The 10639-nt window shown below is 54.1% G+C and overlaps 1 protein-coding gene across 24 annotated transcripts in view; it reads left to right on the top strand.

The window, feature by feature from the left end:
* Window positions 1–10639, top strand: part of PITPNM2 (phosphatidylinositol transfer protein membrane associated 2) — a 158325-nt gene that overhangs the window by 62987 nt on the left and 84699 nt on the right. For 7 of the 24 annotated variants that reach the window (XM_042234567.2, XM_042234568.2, XM_042234569.2 and 4 more), the window contains exon 1: window positions 9729–9793. The exons of 15 other annotated variants lie outside the window; for them this stretch is intronic. In XM_042234567.2, coding sequence (XP_042090501.1) covers window positions 9770–9793 — 24 coding nt within the window. In that variant the 5' untranslated portion in view covers window positions 9729–9769. Of the gene's footprint in view, window positions 1–5013; window positions 6401–7402; window positions 8742–9728; window positions 9794–10639 lie in introns of those variants that run through there. 2 more of the 24 variants (XM_042234574.1, XM_042234575.2) reach the window with 2 other exon arrangements.

The following is a 10639-nucleotide window of genomic DNA, read 5'->3' on the forward strand; positions in this document are numbered from 1 at the left end:
TCTTAGTCCCTGGGCCACCATGGAAGTCCCCCTTCTTGTGTCTTCAAATAGCATTTTGGACAGTGGACTTTTGTTTTATCACAATGAAAAGATATAAAAAGAAAAAAAACAAGTCCACTCTCCCTGGTGGCTCAGACAGTAAAGAATCTGCCTGCAATGCAGGAGACCTGTGTTCAGTCCCTGGATTGGGAAGATCCCGTGGAGAAGGGAATGGCTGCCCACTTGGAGTATTCTTGCCTGGAGAATTCCATGGACAGAGGTGCCTGGCAGGCTACAGTCCATGGGGTCACAAAGAGTCAGATATGACTGAGTGACTAAGCACAAAATACACATAAGATTGACCGCTTTATCCATTTTTAAGTTCAGTGGCATTAATTATGCTCTAGTTGTTGGGTCACCATCAACAGCACCATCTCCAGAGCTCTTTTCTTTCCCTAAAGAGAAACTCTGTCCCCAATAAACACTTAACTCCCGCCACTCTCCCATACTCACCTTTCTACCTTTGGTCCCTAAGGAGCTGATGATCTAGGCATCTCATACGAGTGGAATCATACAGTATTTGTCTTGTGGCGTCTGCCTTCTTTCCCTTAGCACAATGCTTCCAAGGTTCACCCTTGCTGTTGTGGGGGGGAGGTGAACTTTTTAGAAATACATGTGATGCTTGCTGGCCTCTGTCCCAGGAGCTGCAGAGCAACAAGAGGACGAGAGTCCCAGGTCTCAGGTAAAGTAACTCATGTCATCCTTACACCTGAAGGCTGGGGCTCCTTAGCTCCTGGCTTCACCTGTTTGCATTTCTCTAGTAGTCATGTGTGGATGTGAGAATTTGACTATAAAGAAGGCTAAGCACTGAAGAATTAATACTTTTGAATTGTGGTGCTGGAGAATACTCTTGAGAGTCCCTTGGACTATAAGGAGATCAAACCAGTCAGTCCTAAAGGAAAATAACTCTGAATATTCACTAGGAATGACTGTTGCTGAAACTGAAGCTCCAATACTTTGGCCACTTGATGTGAAGAGCTGACTCATTGGATAAAACCCCGATACTGGAAAAGATTGAAGGCAAAAGGAGAAGGGGTGCAGCAAAGGATGAGATAGTTAGATAGCATCATCAGCTCAATTAACATGAGTTTGAGCAAAGTCTGGGAGATAGTGGAGGACAGAGGAGCCTGGCGTGCTGCAGTCCATGGGATTGCAAAGCATTGAACACAGTTTAGGGACTGAACAACAACAAATGGGCACACCTTGAAATCAAGACCCTCAACCCACATTTAGTCCTCTGTGGGCCATGTGTTTAGGTGCTTCTCATCTGAGCCTTATTTTTACCATCTGTGAAATGGGTCTCATGCACTGATTCTCAGATTATCTTTGGCCTGAATGAGCTGGCTTCCCATGGCCAACCTGGGAGCTGACCCTTGTGTGCCATGCTGATTGGGAGCAGGTGGAGGAGGAGTGCTTCTTAGATTATGACTGTTTTATTTATTAAAAATTAATGAAGGGACTTTGATGTATCAGGGCTTAAGAGGAACTGACAGGTCACATGGTCTCCAAAAGCACAGGGCTGGTAATCTATTTAAAAAAAAACATTTTCTTCTTCTTTTTAATTTAATGGAGGAAATCATTAGCTGGGAAATTGGTCGAGCTGATTTATTCCTGTTTTGGGGAGGGGGAGTGGAAGAGCAAATCTGCTGTAATTGCCGTTTGTTCTAGAAATATGTCAGCAAAATATTCCCATTAGCCAGGCCTGGTGGGAGACAGGGCCTCCAGCTTCCTTCTCTTCAAAGCCTGCTCCCCGCAGGAGACAGGATCTCTCTCTGGACCCAGGTGGGCGGCCACGCTGTCAGCAGCGAACATCTCCTTAAAGGTCCCAGCAGACTTGCCCTGGCTCCCTCGGTGTGTGTGTTTGGGTGGTGCTGGGGGGCCCCGGCTGTCCTCGACCCCCAGGGCTCTCACACTCAAGTCCCAGTTCCCAGGGATGCAGGTCTGGGACCCCCATCTGGGAAAGAAGACTACGTGCCTCCTGGGCTTCATTTGGTTCCAAGGGAGGCAACTTCGGTTGACCCTAAAAATAACCAAACATGCAAACAGCTTCAACAGGCAAATGTTTTTCATATCTGCGAGCCAAATAATTTAAAGGTACAGCTGTTTCTCCACTGTCTCAGTCTGTTTTCTTGGTGCAGGGAGGGGCTGTCTGGAGTGATCTGGGCTCTTTTGGGGTGACTGTCTTCCACCCCTACAGGTTGAGGTTCTGTCTGCGTGCTGAGCCTTGCCATAGGCCCCTGCCCGAGAGGTGGACACCTCCCGCCCAAGCCTGGCAAGGGCTAAGGTCCCCACATCCCCCGGAGCCAGCCAGCCTGGCTGGAGTGCTGGTGACCTTTCAGGCTTGCTGCACGTGCAGAGAGGTCCTCCTTATACATGAATTTGATTTTGTGAGCTCGTCTAGCCCCGAAACAGGAGTAAAACGAGTTCTCAGAGAGGAGGCTATAAGAAGCAGGATGTGGAAAAGGTGGAAGACGAGGGACCACCGGGGCGTGAACTGTGCTCTGAGCAGGGGCTGGGTCCACAGCGAACTCCAGGTCACCCGAAGCCCAGTGTGCGCAGCCTCTTCGCTATGTATCCCAGGCCCTCACTCACTCTGTCCCTCCTCCCTGCCCTCAAGGCCAGTGTGAGGCTCCAGGGCACATCACCACGTCCACAGCTGGGCATCTGTCTGTCCCTGTCATAATCCTTCCATAGGTGCACCATGTCTAGGGGGAAAGCCCACCATCAAATAGGTGGTTTTGTGCGTGCTGAGTGTGGTCACCCCTTGGAACAGTGGGCCTGGGACTCCAGGGCAGGAGTCTAAAGCCATGGGGTGGGGCTATCATCCTGGGAGTTGGTTCATGATGAGGGGAGGGGCAGACCCAGCCCTGTAGGGTAGGGTACTACAGAATCTTCATTCAGTCACTCAGGCGCTCATTCATTCATTCCAAAACTGTGTTCGCTGCCTGCTGGGTGCCGGGTACTCTTCTAGGCCATGGGGAGATAGCACTGAATACAACCCAATCAAAATCTTTGCCCCCTGGAGCCTCTACTCTAGTGGGCATATCTATCAAGTCCTTTCAGTTGTGTCCAACTCTTTGCAACTCCAAGGACTTTAGCCCACTGGGCTCCTCTGTCCATGGGGATTCTCCAGGCAAATACTGGAGTGATTGGCCAAGCCCTCCTCCAGGGGATCTTCCCAACGCAGGGATCAAACCGTCCCCCGCCCCCATCAAACCCAATGCATCTCCTGCATTGGCAAATGGGTTCTCTACTGCTCATGCCACATTCCAGTGGGAAAGACAGTTGTTTTTTTTTTTTAAAAAAAGAACGTGTCACACCATGGATGAACCTAAAAACATGTTACTCTGAGTAAAATAAAGGAAAGAAAGAAAGAAAAGTCGGTCAGTTATGTCCAACTCTTTGTGACCCCATGGGCCATAGCCTACCAGGCTCCTCTGTCCATGGAATTTTCCAGGCAGGCATACTGGAGTGGGTTGCCATTTCCTTCAGGGTATCCGCCTGATCCAGGGATTGAACCTGGGTGTTCCGCATTGCAGGCAGACGCTTTACCATCTGAGCCACCAGGGAAGCTGAGTGAAATAAGCCAGACACAAAAGGATAGCAACTGTATGATTCCAATTCTGTAACGTGCCTAAAGCAAAGTAGAATGGGGGGTGCCAGGGGCCATGGGGGGGCAGGAACCAGGAGTTGGTGTTCAGTGGGGACAGAGTTTCAGTTTTACAAGATGAAGAAGTTCTGGAGATAGATGAGGTTGATGGTTGCACCACAGTACAAAGGTACTTAATGTCACGGAACTGTACATTTGAAAATGATTGAGACGGTAAGCTTGATGTTTGCGTATTTTCTACAATTTTTAAAGTAACAAGAAGAAAGGAAAGTGCATAGTATTTTAGATAAGGATCAAAGCTATGAAGTAAAGGGGAAAGTCAAGGGAGTGCTGGGGTTGGGGTGAAGTTTGAAATAAAGTGGAAGGACTTCCTGGCGGTCCAGCGGTTAAGACTCCACAATCCAGTGCAAGGGGTTTGGGTTCGATCCCTGGTCGGGGAACTAAGATCCCACTTGAGGCTCGGCATGGCAAAGAAAGAAAAAAGGGTAGTCAAGGAAAGCCTTACTGAGGAGGGGCCCAGAGCAGAGGCTGCAGGGGGAGGGGCTCTGGGCAGAGGGTCCGAGGGACAGATTCTCTGAGGCGGGCAGAGCAGGGCCTCCAGATCTTCACTGTGAGTGGGGTGAGACCAGGCCGCTGTGGGGCACAGGTTTGTAGGAGATCCCTCTGGCCGTCCTGTTAAGAGAAGCAGGGGGCATATGGGAGCCTAAGAGGAGATTTTTCAGGGTGAAGGGGGAGCTGCCCAGGGCCCCTGGTCCTCGGCAGCAGTCTCTAGATGACCTGTACCTGCTGGTGGGCTCACAGCACACGCAGAGTTATGGTTGTTTATGGTTATGTTTAAATGTTCGTGGAGTCCCCACTGCCACCCCCCAGACATTGCTTCTCCCCAACTTGGGCATATAGGGGCTGGTGGGGTTGTGGGGGGCAGAAAACAGGAGTGGGATGGTGGCTTGGCCAGGCTTTGGTTCCCACTGTGCTAGCTTTGAAGCCACATAGCTGTCCCCTGGGCCCTTGACCTGCCCTGGCATGGGGTGGAGTGCTGGGGGCCCCCTCCTACCCTGGCCCATCTCAGAGTCTCCTGCCTCTCAGGAGGCCCATGCAGGCCAGGCCGGGGAGAGTCGGGGGCCTGGACTTCAGCCCCAATGCCCCCCTCCCTATCCCCCACCTTGCCTTGTGTTCCTGCAGCTGTGTCTGGGTTTCAGCATCTGCAGAGTAAGAAGGTCGATCTGGAATCTGGTCTGGACTCTAGTCCAGCCCTGGTGCCAGGGCACAAGCCTGTGAGAACGGCCTCGTGCACGTGGGAAGGTGTCCCTGAAAAGCCAAGATAGCCCCGCCGGAGATCACAGACCCCCTGTCCACCCCCACGGGGGTCCTGCTGCTACTTTAGGAGTGCCAGGACGGTCTGTTTCAATCCTCCAACTCCTGCCCGGACATTCCAGGGATGACCTCAGGAGTTGCTGGGGGAAACGGCAGGAGATGGGGTTCTAGAATAGGGGCCAGAGGGGGCAGGAGGAGAGGTCAGCGGTTCAGGGCCCTACGTCATTATGGAGTCCACCATGCGCACTCCCCAGCTGATGCCTGTTGTGTTCCCTGAGAGCCCGACTGCCCACCTTCTGTCCTTTTAGAGGGAGCGTGGGGGGCCAGGCTGCAAACAGAGGTTCGCTCCACTGTCCAGACACTGCGGGGTAAGTAGGGAGGGGAAGGGATAGAGGAGAAGACAGAGGAGCTGTATGCTGGGCCTGGACAGTGTGTCCTGTGTTCCCAGCCTGTTAAGACCTTAGAGCTGCTCTGTCCAGAGCAATCATCAGTAGCCCCATGTGACTTCTTAATTTAAATTTAATTTTTTAAAGCATTATTTCTTTGGCTGCACCAGATCTTTCGTTGTGGCATGTGGGATCTAGTTCCTGGACCAGGGATTGAACCCAGGCTGCCTGCATTGGGATCTCAGTGTCTTAGCCACTAAACCCCCAGGGAAGTCCCTTCATTTCAAGTTTAAATTAAAGCGAAATAGAATTAAAAATTCCATTGTCCAGTCACACTGTTCACCTTCCAGGGGCTCAGTAGCCCCTGGGCTAGTGGTGGCCCAGGCATAGAACACGTCCGTCATCCCAGAAAGTTCCATGAAACAACACCAGTCTCATCTCCAGAGCACCCCCTCAAGGTGGAGACTGTTTGCCCCTCATTTTACAGATGGAGAAGCTGAGGCTCAGAGAAGGGAAAATGACTCACTAGTCAGGCAGCCACTGAGTGTAAGAGAGCACTCAAACCTGGGGGCGTTGGGTGGATGTGGGGATGGTGTGCACGTGGGTCCTGCTGCCCAGAGGGCCGCTTCCTGGGACAGAGGTGACCCAAAGCCACTAGCTGGCCACACACGTGTCTGGCACTCCTGCCTCAGGGCCCGGTGGGGCTCCCCCACCCAGGCTCCATTACCCAGTGGGGAGCAACGCGTTAATGAAAAGGCTGAGCAAGGATTGACATTTCCATCTGGGGCCTCCTTTTGAGACCAAATCCCATAGGAGAGGCTTCAGGAAACATCACTGGGCTCTGAAAAACTCATTCTAAAAGTGAGAGAACCGTAGCCAAAGGCTGGAAGCAACCCACATATCCAGTGACGCCAATGCTGTGGTTCAGCCGTAAAGAGGAGTGAAGCACGGACACACGCTACCGAGTGGACGACCCTCAAGCACCCGATGCAGAGTGAAAGAGGAGGGCCACGGAGTGGACGATCCCATTGATCCAAAGTGTCCAGAGCAGGTGAACCCACAGAGACCCAGAGCAGACTGGTGGTTGCTGGGGGCTGGGGGAGGGGGTGGGCGATGAAAACGTTCTGGAATGAGAGGGGATTGTGGCACTCCATGCGTCTGACCTGTGCGCTTTGAAATAGTAAGAATGGGACTTCCCTGGTGGTTCAGGGGCAACGGGGCTTTTCTGGTGACTCAGAGGTAGAGAATCAGCCTGCAATGCAGAAGATGAGGGTTCAGTTCCTGGGTCGGGAAGAAGGAAATGTCAACCCACTCCAGTATTCTTGCCTGGAGAATCCCATGGACAGAGGAACCCGGTGGGCTACAGTCCATGGGATCTCCAAGAGTCAGACACAGTTTAGCAAGTAAACCACCACTGCCACGGGTGGCTAGGATTTCACCTTCCAGTGGAGGGGTTGCTAAGGTCCTGCATGCCTCTCAGCTAAAAAAACCCCAAAACCACAAAACAGAAGTGATATTATAACAAATTCAATAAAGATTTTTAAAAATGGTCCACATTAAAAAAAAAATCTTTTTAAAAATGGTAAATTTTAAGGGTGTTTTGCCACATTAAACACAAGAGGAAATAGTAGAATCTCAATGGTGCACGTATGTAATGTTCATTAGGAAATGTGTTCAACTTTGTTGTGTGTGTGAACGTTTTCATAATAAAGCATGAGGGGGAAGCCAGAAGAAAATGGTGGAGAGGAAATGTTTCCCAGATCGCAGTCTTCAGAGACCGGAACCCAGCTGGGGCCACCCTGAGGTCTGTGTCCGTCAGATGGTGCGAGGCCTCTGCGTTGCCTTCAGTCTCTCCAGGGCCTCAGTCCTGGCCCTGGGCAGCAAGGGGAGGTGGGACGTGTAGGGGGTGTGCCCAACAAGCTTCCGTTCCCCTCAAGGGCACAACGTTCTTAAGCTGGTGTATACACACCTTCCCCGGCCCCTGATGTCTTAGTGTCGAACTGCCCTGGAGTTCCAGTTGGGACGATGGTGGGGTTGTGTCCGCTTGTGGTGAGAACTGGAGGCCCAGAGATGGGCCTGGATGTGCCCCTGTCATGCCATCTCCAAGTGGGGAGGCTGAGACCCCAGCCCAGGCTTCCCGGTGCTCTCTCTGTCCCCATCTCTACAGCGTGGAGTGAGTGTGGGGCCAGCAGCAAAGGCCAGAGCTGGGGCTGGGTCGTGGACTGGAGTAGCAGCAAGGGTGGCAGAGGCCAGTGGGAGCAGCCCAGGGCCGGAGACGGCAGGGAGGCAGAGCCTGCAAGGGCTGTCCACCCTGGAGAGGCATCCACCTGGGAGGATTGTCCACCCGAAGGGTCGTCCACCTTGGAAGGTCGTCCACCTGGGAGGGGTGTCTACGTGGGAGGATCCTCCACTTGGCACCCCAGAGTGCCTTCATCTTTCCTGCACTTCCTGCAAAAAAGGCTCCGGGTGTCGAGGTCCTCCCTTAGTTGAATGTCCCCTCATCCCACCTGAGGTTGGAAAATATGACTGAAACTCATGGGGAAATGCGCCTTAAGGTCTGGCGACGCTGATTTTTAAAGACGAGGAGACAGATGGAGGTCAGAAATGCCTCCTCCAACACCAGGGCCCCAGGTGGTACCCAGGGCATCAGGAGGGGCTCTGGGCCCCTCAGTCCCCAGGGAGTTTAGCTGGGCGGGTGGCCTGGGCATGAGATGAGGGGTGCGGCTCATCTCAGGGTGATGGAGCGCAGTGAACCAGGCAAGGAAGCCTTGAGAGCTTCCTGTCCCCTCACCCCCATCTCCTCCCAGCGGGCAGAGAGCTGCTGTCTGCCCCACTGAGTCGGGCCAGTTCCCTTCCCAGCCCGGCTGCCTCGGCCCAGAAGGCCTGGTTCGGGGGAGGCCGCACCAGAAGTGTGGGGATTGGCTCCGAGCTGACGCCTTCCCTCCGGCATAAGGTTCCTCCGCCCGCCTCGGGCTCTGCCAGCGGCTCCCCTTTCTCCATGGCAACTTAGCTCAGTGGTCCCAGTGGAGGAGAGAGAATCAATTCTTCCTCTTCCCTCCCTCTCTCTCCTCTCTCCCCACCCCTTCCTCTTGGCCTCCCTTCCTCCTCCGTCCCCGCCAGGCTCACGGCACCTCCATCCATCCATCCATCCATCGGTCCATCCATCCGTCCTTCCCTGGTCCCTGAGGCGCCCTGCCGTCTCCAGGCATGGGTTGCCGGCAGGGCTGTGTGCCGGGGGTGGCTCCCTGAGGCTGTCAGCATGGGGAGCTCAGGGATCCTCCGCAGACATGGGAGGCCGCAGGACCAGCCCCCAGCCGGCTCCTGTGGCATGGGCTTCCAGCTCTGACACTTTCTCTCCCCTCTTCCCGGTCCTTACATTTTCTTCCTGAAAGGTAATGTTCTGCTAAAACTGTCAGAGCCTTAGGACGGGTTTATTAGCAAGGCAGGCTCTGTCCTGGTCACGTGGGCTGCTTGTTTTCCCTGGAGTCGCTGGGATGGAGGGGGAGAGGGAGGGCAAGGCATGGCCCGATTCAGAGCTGGAGGGCACACAGCAGAGTTTGGGCGCGTGTGGGGTCTTTCGTCCAGGGCGGCTCTAAGCGGCCCGCTCCCACGCCTGGTGCTTGGGTCTGTGGCTGTTGCTTTTCCATTTTTCAGCCTCATCGCTACGCAGCGTGAACAGTCTGCTTCCTGGACTGTGGTCTGACCACAGGGGAGGGGGAGGGAATTTGGGGGCATGCACGTGCACCCCAGACGGGACAGGGCTCCCAAGTGGTGATGGCTTGGTGCTGATTTCTCTATCTGATCCTTTCTCACCTGGAAACGGAGTTTGGTGGGGGAAATGTTTTGTCCCCGTAACCAGGGATTTCCCAGAGGATGGTGTAGTCAGGCTGATCCGGGCAGAGGGAGGGTCCCAGCTGTCTGGCTATCCCAGGCAGTACCACTGTGTCTGGGACCACACTCAGTAGAGTGTGGCTCAGACAGAATCCTAAGACCGTTGCCCAGCGGGTTGAGGTTTTCCGTTGTGTCTACCCCGTTTCCAGGCATGGCATTCAGGACAGCTTTTCCTAGCTCTCCAGAAAGGAATCGGTGAGATTACTCCATCTGCTGCCTGTCCCAGGGGTGGTCTTGGGATCCATGCCTCTCTGGTTACCTCTGCCTCCTGGCAGTGGATGATGGAATAAAGAAACCCCTCACTGTCAAGGAGAACATCTCTGTTGATGGAAAGTGAGGCCCGAAGAAAACAGATTTAACATCCAGTTCTTAGAAGCCACGGGTTTGAATGGTGCTTAAGAGGAAGCCCTGTGTGATCTTTAAATAGAAAGTGAATGCCAGTGACTCAGAGGGAGGCTTGAAAGTTTGGTGCAGGTATCAGAGGAAATAACAGTCAGCCGTGATCGTGGTCCCCACTTTGGGGGTTGAGATGGCAGGGCGCCTAGAAACTCAGGTATGTGTCTCAGAGTCAGGCGGTTCCTTGGATTATGTGCTTGTTTTCAGCATTATCTCTGGCGGACTGCGTTCAAAAACAGACAGCACGAGGCAGGGTTCGCCTGCCCCCCACCCCAGGCTGGGTCTGTGGTCGGGTCTCTTGAAACTGTGTCTGCTCCCGAAGCCCTGTTTCGCTAAAGCCGCCGTAACCTCTGAGTCCTCCGTGTTTCCCTTTGATAATCAGATCGGTTCCTGTGGGGCAGGATGAGAAGAAGGCTTTTGTGCCTGCAGCGTCTGTGCTGTGTCTTGCTTTCCCTTTGCTTCGAGGCTGGCGTCTGTCACCGAGCCCCTGCCGGCATCTGGGCGCTGTGCAGGCTTCTTAATGACATTAGCTGCGTCTGGATTCTGGCCGGTTTGCTGTAAATTCTGATGGCTTTACGAGTCGTGAGATGGGGTGGGGAGGCCGTGTGCTGGTTGGGTTGGGTTGGGTTGGGTTTGCTGGCAAACGGAAAATCTGATGTGACACGGGAAAGGTCAGCCCCGTGAGTGGCGGCACCCCTTTCTCAGCTCCGCTCCCAGAACCCATGGGAGGTTGCGGCCGCTGGGGTTACTCGGCCTCCCCCCAAGGAGGGGTGTCTTTCACGGGCGTCCAGGGTTGGGGGGGCACTGCTTGGGCGATCCACGTTTGTGTTTAATCAGCACGCCAGCAAGTCGGAAGGATGGCAGCGCAGGGCTGGCTTGCGGGGGGGGGGGGGGGTGGTGTGGGGCGGGAGGGAAGCACGGCTCCGCCAACCCGCCGGCTTTCATCCAGAGTGAATCCTGAGTGCTCCGTGCCAGCCTCCCCCCTCCCTCTCCTGTCCTCCAG

The sequence above is a fragment of the Ovis aries genome, chromosome 17 (genome assembly GCF_016772045.2).
Source record: "Ovis aries strain OAR_USU_Benz2616 breed Rambouillet chromosome 17, ARS-UI_Ramb_v3.0, whole genome shotgun sequence".
Taxonomy (NCBI): Eukaryota; Metazoa; Chordata; class Mammalia; order Artiodactyla; family Bovidae; genus Ovis; species Ovis aries.